Below are 13,305 nucleotides of genomic sequence, written 5' to 3'. Positions count from 1 at the left end.
ACCCCTCACACGCCCCTCGCTCCCCCGGCGCCCCCTCCTCCACCTCCCCTCCCCGCGCGCTGCTCCGGGTTCCCCGCTCCGTGCCCGGCCGATCATCTTTCTAGCACCCTCCAGCCTTGGCCTCCATTCGGGGGTTCTGAGGGCTGCGATCGGGCCGACATGCACCCCCGCCCGGCAATGGGGATCCGGGGGCTTTGGCGAGTGAGGGATGTGGGGAGTTGGTTCCGGGTCGGGTCTTGTAGGAGGCCGTGGGGGGAGGGCGGGAGCTGCCTCAGTGGATGCCCCCAGGGACCCTTGCCCTTCGGGGCTGTCCCTCCCTCTGGCCTCTGTCTGGAGGGAGAGACTGTCCCTTGTCCGGCCTGGGTTGCCACAGAGGAATCACAGACCCACCCTAAACTGTGGCCCCGCCTCCCTTTTCTGTGCCAGCAGGACTTGGAGCTAGGACACCTAGGTCCCGGGTCCCCTGTGATGGGGAGAGGGGTGTTGCATCGCAGATACACTGTATGGGCTGAGACTCTAGGGTTCCATTTTCACTTTATGAATCTCGAGGTGCATCTGGCCTTGGGGGACGATGATGGAGGCATGAAGGGACAGCTGCTCCTTTTTGGATCAGTCATTGAATGGAGGTCACACTAATGGCCCTTCTTTCTGTTTGAGCTGCATTTGGAAGTGTTGTGGTTACAGCCTCGCAGCCCAATGCGACCAGACTCAGGGAAACATCAGGCCCCTCCAGCTGTGCCCTTGTGTGAGCCCCGCCCCTCCCTAAATGCCAGACTTGGGAGCTGACAGACAGCCCTGCCTATGCTGGGTTTAAAAGGTGACAATGAGAACTTTGTTATTGCAGGGGCTGCTGCCACTTTGTTCACATCCTTAACAGACTTCAGCAGAAGGGACTGAGTTAGCTCTCAAGGAAGGCTCCCTGGCAATAGGGGCTGAATTATTTGGGAATGTGGAGCAGGGCGAGGAGTTGGAGAACATAGGAAACATTCCGGTCCATGTGATCTGAGGGAGGTGGCAAGAAGACCTCCACCTGTGTGGGCGTTTTCTTTCCTGACATCTTTTATGTGTGCCCTAGGCTTTCTTGGGGGCCTCAGAGCTGGGGAAGAAAGGAGGAAGGTTAGTATGTTCCTTCTTGAGCAACTTGGGGAGAAGCTGATGATGGAATTCTGCAGAGAAGAGAGGAGATGGAAGTGGAGTTTTTATTTCTGGGTTGGCTGAGGGAAATGGTAACATTTGCCATCATAACTTTTTACCCTTCCCCTACTCCCAGTCCTGGTCAGCTGAGTGGAAGTAGAAGGATTTCTGCTGCCATCATCTTCCATGGGCTTCCCAGGTATCTCCCCCACAAGGGATCCTCAGTTTTCACCCTTAAGCTGGTTTCCTTCATTCCATGTTCCAAGTAATACCATTCTCAGTAACCTATACCCAGGTTTCTGTCTCTGTGCCATGGGCTGCTGCGTTGGGGGCCATGGGAATTGGGAGAAGGGGTTTCTCACTTTCCTTCCTTTTTTTCCGCCCTACCAGCTCACACGACCTACAAGTAGGGAGCAGGGAAAAAAGAGTGAGCCTGCATGCCAATTCTAAGCTCTTCAGGATCAAAGTAAGCAAAAAGGAGGGGCAAAAAGTCTCCCTCCCCTTTATTTAAGCCCACTTTCCCCCCAGAGGTGGGAGGGGCAAATTGTTTCTATGATCTGGGAGAAATGACAGGAGAAACAAGACTGATACTTGGCTTAGATGATAATACAGCTCTGGAAACTTTTTTGTTCTTCAGTGGGCGCTGGGTTTGGAAGACAAGGGGAGACAGAATATGAATTTGGGGGAAAGGTTGGGGATTAGGCTTTGAGAAAACAGAGGTAATAGAGGGTTTGGGAGGAACCTGAAGTAGGAGGCACTGATACTTGTCAAATGGGGACCCCCCACCCTGAGTCCCTTTCACCCTGGGGGCAGTGTCGTTCGTCCTGTCCAGAATGGCAGCCTGTGGAGGCACCTGCAAGAACAAAGTGACTGTCTCCAAGCCTGTGTGGGACTTCCTGAGCAAAGAGACCCCAGCCCGGCTGGCCCGGCTTCGGGAGGAGCATCGTGTGTCCATCCTCATAGATGGCGAGACTTCTGACATCTATGTTCTCCAGCTTTCCCCACAGGGCCCTCCCCCGGCCCCTCCCAATGGGCTCTACCTAGCCCGGAAGGCTCTTAAGGGGCTGCTAAAAGAGGCAGAGAAAGAGCTGAAGAAAGCTCAGAGGCAGGGGGAGCTGATGGGCTGCCTGGCTCTGGGGGGTGGAGGGGAGCACCCTGAGATGCACCGCGCAGGCCCACCCCCTCTCCGAGCAGCCCCACTTCTGCCCCCAGGGGCTCGGGGGCTCCCCCCGCCTCCTCCCCCCCTGCCCCCGCCTCTTCCTCCTCGCCTTCGGGAGGAGGCAGAAGAGCAGGAGAGCACCTGCCCCATCTGTCTGGGGGAGATCCAGAATGCCAAGACATTGGAGAAGTGCCGGCATTCATTCTGCGAGGGCTGCATCACCCGGGCTCTGCAGGTGAAAAAGGCCTGCCCCATGTGCGGCCGCTTCTATGGGCAGCTGGTGGGCAACCAGCCCCAGAATGGGCGGATGCTGGTCTCTAAGGACGCCACCCTCCTACTACCCAGCTATGAGAAGTATGGCACCATTGTCATCCAGTACGTCTTCCCGCCCGGTGTCCAGGGGGTAAGAAGACCATGGCCCGCCCTTACCCTTTGGCTCTCCCCAAGCTCTGCCTAGGAAAACCGGGTGAGGGTGAGTGTGCTTGTTAGATGTGAGACAGTCTTGCTGTCTTCCACTATGCCCTCTTACTCAGTGCCCTAGACCTAGGAGGTCCCTGTGAGGCCCAGCTTTTCCATCCCTGTGATCCCAGGGCACACGTGAAAATCAGATATGAGCTAGGAAAAAAAAAAAAAAAATCAGATACGAGAGAAAGAAATTGCATATTATTTCCTTGATGAAGACAAATACTGTGCTGCCATCTTTGCAGAGGTAAATTCTGTGGAGGTGGTGGCTTAGGGGCAGGGAGGCACAATAGGAAGGGATCTGACCAACCCAACAGAGCCAGGAGCATCACTCTGTAAAAACGGGAGTGGTCAAGGCCTATAGGTGTCTTCCTGCTGGACAAAGAGTAATGTGCAATTCTGGCTGCAGAGGGGTGAAGAAGCTGCAGAGAAGACTGATGGAAAATGGAAGAGGTTAGACAGTGGCAGAAACATTAGGAGTATTTTCAGGTTAAGGGAAGGCTGAAAGACAGATTATTCTGTCTTCACATTTCTGCTGAGTTGTCTGGAGTATAGGGACCAACTACCTTCCATCACTTCTGAGAATTCATTTGTTGCTGAATGGAGACTTGAGGGATTGAGACAGCAGAAAAAACCTCTTAACACGTAAAGATTATGTTCTGAAACAGGCTCTTGCTGCCGAGGCCATATAATCTCTCCTTCTGTGGAAAGCTGTCAGCCTGTTGCTGCCCTATCCGCATTAGCTGGGGGCGCTCAGACAGAGACTGGCCTGGATGACGCTTCACTGGCATCTGGGCCTTAGGATGCCTGGCTGCTCACTGCCCACTCTGCTTCACCTTCCTCCCAGGCTGAACACCCAAACCCAGGAGTTCGGTATCCTGGCACCACACGGGTGGCCTACCTCCCGGACTGCCCTGAGGGCAACAAGGTGCTGACCCTGTTCCGCAAGGCATTTGACCAGCGTCTCACCTTCACTATCGGCACGTCCATGACCACAGGGAGACCGAATGTCATCACCTGGAATGACATCCACCACAAGACCAGCTGCACAGGGGGACCCCAGCTGTGCGACCCCTCTTCATTTCCTTTCCCTTGGCTCCTCCCCTTTCCTCCATTTCCACTGAGGGACCCACCAACCCCTTGCTCTGAGAGCCTCCTAACTGGAGAGGACCACTTCCAAACTGTTCAGCCGTCTCAGTTTCTCCTACATTCAACCTGGTCCTGGTGTGCCCAGCTTAGCCTACAAAAATAAGCAGAATTGGGCTAAGTTATCTTGGGTTTGGAGGTGTCCTCCCTTAGGGGAGGTGGGGAGGTATCTGAGCCACCTAGAATGAGGGTGAGTAAGGGGATAATAGCAAGTTCCAACAGCTAACAACCCTCACCCTCATTTCTCTTTGCTCCCAGGTTTGGGTACCCAGACCCCACCTACCTGACCCGGGTGCAAGAGGAGCTGAGAGCCAAGGGTATCACAGATGACTGAAGGACATCGCCTTTGCCAAGGCCCCTGCTGTCCACCTCTACTAGGACCCAGCAGAAGCCTCTTTCTCCTCTCTGCCCCCTGCCCCCCACAACACACCTGTAGGGGACCTGTCTGACTGGGAAGGGCGTTCTGAGAGGGAGGGGGCAATCCCTTCCCCCATCCCCCACCGGCCAAGTGTTTCAATGCAGTGTGAGCCACTCCCTTCTGGCAGAGGCCGACCTCCAAGGCTCTGTTCTCTGCTCCCGGTGTATATATACTCCTGGTTTCCCTGCCCCTCCAATGCCCTTGGCTTTTTCTGGTATGTGCTGTGCTCCATGACCAAGCCGAGAAAGGACCTGGGGTGGGGAAGAGAGGTCTCTTGATTCCCAACTGCCCCCACATACTGCTTCACCGCTGAACTTCGGGTGCCGGAGAGGAGGAATTGGGCTGATGTGAGCTCCCCACCACCCCCCATGGAGCCGGCTGTGTGTGTTCATCAGATACAGTTCTTCCTTAACCTTGTCCTTTCTTTCCTGTGTCCCAGTCTCCGTCAGTCTGTCTTTCTCCGCTCTTCTCTGACCCCATGAGGAACCTCCTTACCCTGTTCTGGAATCGCTGCCAGACTGTAGCTTTTAATTTAATAAAAATAAAGTAAAATATGCAACTCTTCATACCACACCCGTTCTTTTCCAGGGACTGGGTGGGGGTGGGGTGGGGAGCGGGACCTGCTGGAAAGGGGAGAGGGGGTGATAGGGAGATCCCTGCATGCCCTCCCAGTCCCTTTGCCTCCTGAGGACCTGGGGAACGGGATGCACCAGCGGGCTGTGTAGTAATACTGCGAAACCCTGGGCCACACTTCGATGTTGGAATTAGTATTGAGGGTGTTTTTTTGTTGTTCAACCATCGTTGTGGAGAAAAGAACAACCCTACCCACTTTGCGAAGTTTGGCTGGGGTGGGAGTGGGGGCGGAGCCGGGCAGGGGGCGGATTCCACAGCAGCAACTCCCTGGACGCGAGCAGGCCTCAAAGCCCCCCAGCTTCCGTGCCCCCTCGACCCTGAAACTTGGAGCTGGGTGGGGGTTCAGTATGAAGCCCCCGGACCGCCCCGCCCCTGGCCGCACTGACCGGATACTGGGGGTCATGGGGAGCATGCTGCGCGCATGCGCCCTCCCCGGGCAGGAGGGGGTAAGAATGGGGGCCCGCGGTGGGGTCGGGGGTCTTTCGGGGCCTTCAGAAGGGCTGCACCCACACCTCAATTTATCCGAAAACGAGTTCTGCGGGGCAGTCGCAGGAATACAGGAGTTCCATTACGAGGGCCTTAGCCCCGTTCTGGGCGACTCTTTTATAATAATGTAGATTTTGACAGGTGGGAGAAGGGGAAAGGGAAGTCAGGACTGCCTAGGAGGGGGGGTTCCTTACAGTGGTTCTGTCCCCGCAGCCCCCGAGGAGAAGCCCCCTAGGGTCGGGGGATACCGAGCCAGAGTCTGAACGTATGGAGGGAGATCACAGAAGGGATCGCGAAGATGAGGTCCTCGCCTGGGCTCTGCAGCCCGGTAAGAAGCTGGGGGTGGGGTGGGACAATTTGCTATCCTGCGCCAAGTGGCGAATTCAAAAATATTCTGCTTTTATTAGCATAAAGTTCGCATCTAATTTGCATGAGACCCATTTAATCGCAGAGACCTCCACTCTTCTCGCCCTCGAGTCCAATGTGTGTCCCCCATCCCAGTCGGTCCCGAGCCCCCGCAGGCAGAGTGTTCACGCGCCCCACCCCTGGCCCCTCGCCAGCCCGGGCTCCAGGACTTCGCCTTAATTGGCGATTAGTCTTAGCTGGAGTCCCAGGGCCTGGAGGAAAGAAGGGTTCTCAGAGAGGGCGGCATCTGGGTTGTGTTCACCCACAAAAGACTCCCCATACACGCACCCCGTACCGGGGGTCCTCTGTCCACGCGGCAGGGGACAACCCCAAACCCAGAACATCTTCGCACAGGCTAAGGCCCCATCCACCGAGTGCTCCTTCACCTCAGAGGCCAAGGGGAGACCTGGGCAGACCCTGCCGACAGGCTGAACCCCGACCCCAGCGCTCCAAAGAGCCTGCGATGCGGGAGGGAGGGGGACCCCGGGGGAGCCCAGGCTGGGGAGGGGAAATAGCGGTGGGGACGTGGGGTGGGAACGTGGTGGTGCCTGGGGGAGGGGCGATCGGGGCGGGAACCCGGCGCAGGCAGGAGGGGGAACGCGATGGAGAGGGCGGAGCTGGGCCGCAGAGGCCCCGCCCCGTGGCGGCCCCGCGGCCAGGCCTGTTATTCAGCTCGCCGCTGCACTGGGACCCGCACAGCGCCAGTGGCTCGGGGGTCGGCTCTCGCCTCCTCCCAGGCCCAGGCCTAGAGCCACCCCCAACCAGAGGCCGGAGACAGCTGGAGCCGCTGCCGCATCCCGGCCCAGCCTCCCCTACCATCCCTCCCACTTCCACTGGACATCTGGACCCTGGGCCCCCGCACCGACAGGGTTCCGGAAACCCTCCCTGCCCAGCCCGGGGGCCGGGCCCTGCGCCTCCCTCTCTCTAGAGCCCCCCAGCCAGCCTCAAGACTAGACTTCCGCCTACCCCTGGACACCTCCACCCGGTCCCCTCCCTCCCCCACTCCCACAGCCTGGACCGGGGTAGGAGGGAGGGGGGGTGTGCGCCCAGCGCCGTCCCCGCCCCGCCCCCCGTGATTCCCCCTGCATGGCCGGCCCGGGTGGGGGACGCGGGGGGGCCCGGGCGCCATGCGGGGGGGACACAAAGGGGGTCGCTGTGCCTGTCCCCGTGTGATCCGAAAAGTGCTGGCAAAATGCGGCTGCTGCTTCGCCCGGGGGGGACGTGGTGAGTGCCAGGTCGAAAGGGCCCAGTGTTGAGTGGGGGGCGGGCTGGGGGTTCAGGGCATCTGTTTGCCCTGGCCCTTGGGATTTAGGGTTGGAGACTGTATGCGTTTTCCAGCAAAGTGATTTCTTAAGTGATCCCTAAGGTCCCTTCTGCCTCCAAATTTCTGTTAGTTCAAGTTATGGAAATTGGGGAAGGGGCAGGGAACTCATCTCTTTCCCTTAGTCAAATGGGTTTGAGAAAAACCCATCCACAATCCAGTTAGGCCTAGAACGGATTATCTTTCCTCAAACCTTTTGCTAAGAATCTACTTCTGAAGAGGGACAGGGGAATGGAGGAATGAGAATGAGGTGGTTCTACAAGGGGCTTTATAAGGAATCACAGCTCTTCTGTCCCTGAGCCCAGGCCATAGATAACCCTGATGGACCCTCCTCACTGGCCTCCTCTATTGGGTGTACGCATGTGTTGGGGAGGTGGGCTGCAGAAGTCTTTTCTTTTTATAGTGATTACTGCAATTGGTGGAGGAGGGGACTGGGAGTGGCAGATGGACCCAGCTCATCCTCCCCCCTTCCCAGAGAATGGTCTGTACCCATTGAAAGGGGGAGGGTTGTAGGAGAGCAGATGGCCACCCCCAGCTTCCAGTGTCTGCCCAGATGGCTGCCCCCACCCCCATATCTATGCTATGCTCAGGATATGGGGAACCTCCACATGTAACTGGGGGTTCCAGGCCTGGAGAGCCAGGTGTTTACCTTACTGTGCTTTCTCCCAGGGGTGCCCTGGTGAAATTTTCTATCCTGGGGGCAACTCAAATGAGGATGGCAAGAGAGTGAGCCCTTGGAGAGAGAGGCTGAGCATCATGGAGAGAAGACCCTGGGAGTTCCCTGGGGACCCTGAGTCTGGAGCTGGGGCAAGGTCTATCACCTCCTCTCTTTTTCCTCCCATTAGAATCCTATTCCATTGCTGGCAGTGAGGGGAGTATATCGGCTTCTGCTGCCTCCGGTCTGGCTGCCCCCTCTGGCCCCAGCTCTGGCCTCAGCTCTGGCCCCTGTTCCCCAGGCCCCCCAGGGCCCGTCAGTGGCCTGAGGAGATGGTTGGATCATTCCAAACATTGTCTCAGTGTGGAAACTGAGGCAGACAGTCGTCAGGCAGGACCATATGAGGTGAGCAGGGAACGGCACCAAAGCATGTGGGACATCTATGAAGGACACTGGCAGAGAGGGCAGGTTGGGGCCACCCAGCTACCGTCCCTGACCTCTGACACTTGATTTCTGGCCCCCAGAACTGGATGTTGGAGCCAGCTCTAGCCACAGGAGAGGAGCTGCCGGAACTGACCTTGCTGACCACATTGTTGGAGGGCCCCGGAGATAAGACACAGGTGTGAGGACAGGCTCTGGGGAGGCTCCTTTCACTCAAGGGGCATTCATTTGCTCACCCTAGGATGTTCTTTCCTTCCAGCCACCTGAAGAGGAGACTTTGTCCCAAGCCCCTGAGAGTGAGGCGGAACAGAAGAAGAAGGCTCTGGAAAGGAGTATGTAAGTGTCCATAGCCCTTCCCTGCAGTTGCACAACTTCCGGAAGACTGTCCCTCACATTTTAGATGGAATTTCCTCCAAGGTTGGCTATGATGATGAAGGGGAGGAGGGAGGAACGGGATGAACTAAGGATGAGCTCCGACGCTGAAGTGGGGGCCTCCTCCTGCTTTCATCCTAGGTACGTCCTGAGTGAACTGGTAGAAACAGAGAAAATGTACGTGGATGACTTGGGGCAGATTGTGGAGGTAGCTCCCTTTACCCCTTCCCGGCCCCTTCTTGCCTGGCTTTCCATTTGCCCAGGGCTATTTTCAGAAGGTGCCTAGGTGCTCCTCTGTCTCACCTCTCAAGTCTCCCCACTCCTGGACCTTCCTACTCTGGGGGCAGGGCGGCTCCCACCAGGGAGGGGGAGGTGGAACACACCCTGGATATGTGTACAGGCGCACCATTAAGGTGGGGAGGGGGCCACCACATGCTTATGACCCAACCTCAACTTCCCCACAGGGTTACATGGCCACCATGGCTGCTCAGGGGGTCCCCGAAACTCTTCGAGGCCGTGACAGGATTGTGTTTGGGAACATCCAGCAAATCTATGAGTGGCACCGAGAGTGAGTGGTGGAACCCTGACAGCTAGTTGCTGGGGAGGGGCCCTCATCTGGTTGTCCCTGTATCTCAACATCAGCCCATTGCGACTTAAGGAATGTTTGGAGAAGTTTTGTAGGGCACACTACCAGGGCAGACAGCTCGAAATTGCGGGGAGTGGGCGAGGTGGGGGTTCTGAAATGTATTTGACCTGCCCTTCTCTACCAACCACTCCAGCTATTTCTTGCAAGAGCTACAGCGGTGTTTGAAAGATCCTGATTGGCTGGCTCAGCTATTCATCAAACACGTGAGGCTTCAGGGGGCGGGGCTTAGGAATGGGCTGGGATTCTCTGGAGATGTGTGCTCCCTCCTTGCCCACCCTACTCTCTCTTAAACATTACCCCTGTTAGGAGCGCCGGCTGCATATGTATGTGGTGTACTGTCAGAATAAGCCCAAGTCAGAGCATGTGGTGTCAGAGTTTGGGGACAGCTACTTTGAGGTCAGTGGCTGAGATGTCTTGGTGGGAAGGAGAACACGAACTGGGACTTTCCAGGCTGCATAACCACCCTGTCCCTGTCCCCAGGAGCTCCGGCAGCAGCTAGGGCACCGCCTGCAGCTGAACGACCTCCTCATCAAACCTGTGCAGCGGATCATGAAATACCAGCTGCTGCTCAAGGTCAGGACCCCCTTTTTCCTGGGGGCACAGCTGGCTGGCACAGCCGTTTCATCATTCATCTCCCCAGGGTTCTTAAGGCTCCCCCAGACTTCCTGAGGGCCCTCACTGGTGTCCTCAGGGGAGGATGTGAAAGCTTCTAAGGGTATCCTCACGACCTCCTTGAGCATTTCTTCTCTCTGTCTTAGGATTTTCTCAAGTATTACAATAGAGCTGGGATGGATACTGCGGAGCTGGAGGTGAGGACCCCAGATCTTCCAGGACACACCATGTGCTCCTTATCCTCCTAGTCTATCATGGGTTCCCCCAGCCCCTTGGGTGGTTTACAGCTGTCTGGTTTTTAGGGGGAGGCTGTTTGGGGTTGAGACACCGTCTGAAGAGGCAACTGGCTGAGGAGGCCTCTTTCCCAATAATGACTCTCTTCGCCCAACAATGTGCCTCCCTCACCTGTGTCCCAGCAAGCTGTGGAGGTCATGTGCTTTGTGCCCAAGCGCTGCAACGATATGATGACGCTGGGGAGATTGCGGGGATTTGAGGTACGGAGATAGGGCAAGAAACTGGAGGCCCGATGCTCTTCTGCCCCAGCGCTAGCGCTCTGGAAGTCCTTATGGGGAGTTGTCTTCTCCTGGGGCTGACCCCATGGTTGGTTGGTTGGGCATGTCAGGCGAGGAAGGGAGGAGCAGAGAATTGCCCTTTTTCTTGTTCTTTTTCCAAGGCCACTATCCCTTTCGTTTCAGGGCAAACTGACTGCTCAGGGGAAGCTCTTGGGCCAGGACACTTTCTGGGTCATCGAGCCTGAGGCTGGGGGGCTGCTGTCTTCTCGAGGTCGAGAGAGGCGCGTCTTCCTCTTTGAGCAAATCGTTATCTTCAGTGAAGCCCTGGGAGGAGGAGTGAGAGGTGGAACACAGCCTGGATATGTATACAAGAGCAGCATTAAGGTGGGAAGGGGGTCATGAGAGAGGGCTTGGACAGAGAAGGCATGAGGCCTCTGAGAGGATGTCTCAGAGGAGCCAGAGAGGGCCTGAGGAATCTGGGGGCTGTCTCCTATCTGCCAATTCAGGTGAGCTGCCTGGGACTGGAGGGGAGCCTCCAAGGTGACCCTTGCCGCTTTGCACTGACCTCCAGAGGGCCAGAGGGTGGGATCCAGCGCTATGTCCTGCAGGCTGCAGACCCTGCTATCAGTCAGGCCTGGATCAAGCATGTGGCTCAGATCTTGGAAAGCCAACGGGACTTCCTCAACGGTGAAGCTTTCATCCTTTCTCCCTGATGTGTTCTCTCAGCCCCTTGACCTCCTGAATCCCTCACTGCCCAGTCTCCATGGCCTACCCTCTGACCATGGCCCATCCCCTTTTCTACTGCTAGCTCAAAATTTGATAGAATCCCCTAAAACCCCAAGCAATTTACACTGGCTGACAGGGAGGGAGGGCAAAGTAGGAGAATGATACAGGCCCTAGGGAAGAGACCTGTCTCTGCAATAACCCTCCTGTTCCTCTCTTTGCTCCAGCATTGCAGTCACCCATTGAGTACCAGAGACGGGAGAGCCAGACCAACAGCCTGGGGCGGCCAGGAGGGCCTGGAGTGGGGAGCCCTGGGAGAATTCGGCTTGGAGATCAGGCCCAGGGCAGCACGCACACACCCATCAATGGCTCTCTCCCCTCCCTGCTGCTGTCACCCAAAGGGGAGGTGGCCAGAGCCCCCTTGCCCCTGGATAAACAGGTATGATGAAGAGAGCTCCCTCATTGTAGGGATAAAAAGGGGAGAGCCTCTCTTGTTCTGGGACCCCAAGCTCGCTCCGCATATCATTCCTTTTATCTGGTCCTTCCTACTTCCCATCCCTTACCCTTCTCCCCTCTATTTTAACTCTGGAGAAACTGATAGTCTCAGACAGTGTAAGATATCTGGCAAGAGGAGGTGGCTTGGCTAGGGACTTAAACTGAAAAGAGAGAAGTGAGGGTAGATTTCTGGCCTTTTTAATCCTCTGACTTGAATCTTTTCTTCAGGCCCTCAGTGACATCCCTCAGGCTCCCCATGACTCTCCTCCAGTCTCTCCAACTCCAAACACCCCTCCCTGCCAAGCCAGACTTGCCAAGCTGGATGAAGATGAGCTGTAACTGGTGAAAACCATGGGGATGGTGCTGACTCAACTGCCTATTCCCCAAGAAGCTTCAGGGCAGTCCTTCTGGCACTGCTCCAGAATTCTTCCTTCTTGGTGTGTCTGGAGGAAGGGTGGGCAAGGCTGGGAGGGATATCAACTTGGAGGAGAGCACCTAGACCCAAGGACTTTTCTCTGCCCAAGGAACACAGTTTCCTTCAGCTCCCATCCCTATGCATGCATCATGGTTCCCTGAAAAGGAGGATATGTGGGTGGGTGGGAGGGCTGGGGCAAGGGCCAGATAGAAATTATTGGTTTTGTTTTTTAATTTTGTTTTTCCTGTTTTCTGAGAATAAAGGTTTTGTTATATCACTGAGGCTGCTGTCTTGGCAGAGGGAAGGGGAGGCCGTAGTGGGGGTAGGTGGGGTGAAGTGATATGAAAGAGACCAGTTGGCCCCAACCCTCACCAGAGGGGGTCTGGTGAAAGGAGAAGGGGACAGGGTGTAAGATAAAAGATGTTGCTATCTTTGTCCCTCAACTGCAGTTGCAGCAGTTGAGGGACAAAGACTGAGGCATGGAACCACTGGAAAGCCCTAGATTCTTCTTTTTTTTTTTTTGTAGAGTTAGGGTCTCACTATGTTGCCCAAGCTGGTCTTGAACTCCTGGGCTCAAGTGGTCCACCTGTCTTGCCCTCCCAAAGTGCTGGGATTACAGCCATGAGCCATTGCATCTGGCCAGCCCTAGATTCTTGATGTATCATCTTTACCCAGTCCTTCTTTTTCCCTACCCACCCTCTCGTCTAGACCCCACCAGAAAGCCCAATGCAGTGTGACTTCTCACCGTTCCCGCAACACCCAGATACTAAAGCACAAAATGCCAATGTACCTTTGCTTCTGAGGCTGCCATGTTCAGCTGAGGGAGGATGGGAAGGTGGAGAGGATCCTGGGGGCTGCAGCCTTTTCCTGGCTCTGGGTCTCCTTATCTTTGCTCTCTGTGAGGTCATAAGCCATGTTCATAGTGAGCAGAAGGGGATTCTTCTTCAAGCCATGGACCCAAGAAGGGACAGCCCAAGGGGATCTTCGCCCCTCCCAACTTCTGGGAGAGCTGCTGGACCAGAGGGAGCCAAACATTCAGGCAGCCATGTCCAGATGCCGTCCTGGGTCCTTAGGCATCTCTGAGTCCACTGTATCCATTGGTCCCTTGGGCTCAGTCACGTGCACTTGGGTTTCCTCAACAGACAATAGACTGCTGGGGTGGGAGGGTGAGGAGGAGAGCTGGAGCCTCCCTGTGGGCCCGAGGTCCCTTTGGCCGACAATAGGGGGAGGGATTCCTAAGGGGGGGACAGGACGTAGCGCCTAGATAAGA

General features: G+C 56.3%; 2 protein-coding genes and 1 long non-coding RNA gene across 7 annotated transcripts in view; 2 read left to right on the top strand and 1 right to left on the bottom strand.

The window, feature by feature from the left end:
• The window catches only part of DTX3 (deltex 3, E3 ubiquitin ligase), a 5,490-nt gene extending 607 nt beyond the window's left edge, over positions 1-4,883 (top strand). Inside the window, exons 2-7 of one of the 4 annotated variants that reach the window (XM_011926008.1) lie at positions 658-817; positions 1,271-1,333; positions 1,525-1,600; positions 1,967-2,696; positions 3,603-3,820; positions 4,160-4,883. In XM_011926008.1, coding sequence (XP_011781398.1) covers positions 1,572-1,600; positions 1,967-2,696; positions 3,603-3,820; positions 4,160-4,235 — 1,053 coding nt within the window. In that variant the 5' untranslated portion in view covers positions 658-817; positions 1,271-1,333; positions 1,525-1,571 and the 3' untranslated portion in view covers positions 4,236-4,883. Of the gene's footprint in view, positions 1-657; positions 818-1,270; positions 1,334-1,524; positions 1,601-1,947; positions 2,697-3,602; positions 3,821-4,159 lie in introns of all 4 variants that reach the window. The other 3 variants (XM_011926011.1, XM_011926009.1, XM_011926012.1) reach the window with 3 other exon arrangements.
• Positions 4,884-5,268: 385 nt separating this feature from the next.
• Positions 5,269-12,313, top strand: ARHGEF25 (Rho guanine nucleotide exchange factor (GEF) 25). 2 transcript variants are annotated; one of them, XM_011926001.1, is made up of 16 exons: positions 5,269-5,398; positions 5,652-5,766; positions 8,010-8,224; positions 8,344-8,439; positions 8,520-8,596; positions 8,774-8,840; positions 9,097-9,200; positions 9,412-9,481; positions 9,585-9,674; positions 9,759-9,851; positions 10,037-10,087; positions 10,307-10,384; positions 10,586-10,786; positions 10,909-11,089; positions 11,353-11,564; positions 11,849-12,313. In XM_011926001.1, exons 1-16 carry the CDS (start codon positions 5,300-5,302, stop codon positions 11,957-11,959), a joined length of 1,860 nt encoding a protein of 619 aa, XP_011781391.1. In that variant the 5' UTR covers positions 5,269-5,299; the 3' UTR covers positions 11,960-12,313. The 2 variants fall into 2 exon arrangements, with proteins under 2 accessions (XP_011781391.1, XP_011781393.1); XM_011926003.1 differs by lacking the exons at positions 5,269-5,398; positions 5,652-5,766 and adding an exon at positions 6,500-7,067.
• Positions 7,416-13,115, bottom strand: LOC105500496. Its single transcript, XR_001000042.1, has 3 exons — positions 12,826-13,115; positions 10,296-10,726; positions 7,416-8,789 (listed from the first exon to the last, which is right to left on the bottom strand). It is a non-coding gene; the product is annotated as an uncharacterized LOC105500496 (long non-coding RNA).
• Positions 13,116-13,305: the final 190 nt, after the last annotated feature.

This window comes from Colobus angolensis, unplaced genomic scaffold (assembly GCF_000951035.1).
Source record: "Colobus angolensis palliatus isolate OR3802 unplaced genomic scaffold, Cang.pa_1.0 Scaffold67, whole genome shotgun sequence".
Classification (NCBI taxonomy): Eukaryota; Metazoa; Chordata; class Mammalia; order Primates; family Cercopithecidae; genus Colobus; species Colobus angolensis.
This window is presented reverse-complemented; position numbering and strand designations above follow the sequence as displayed.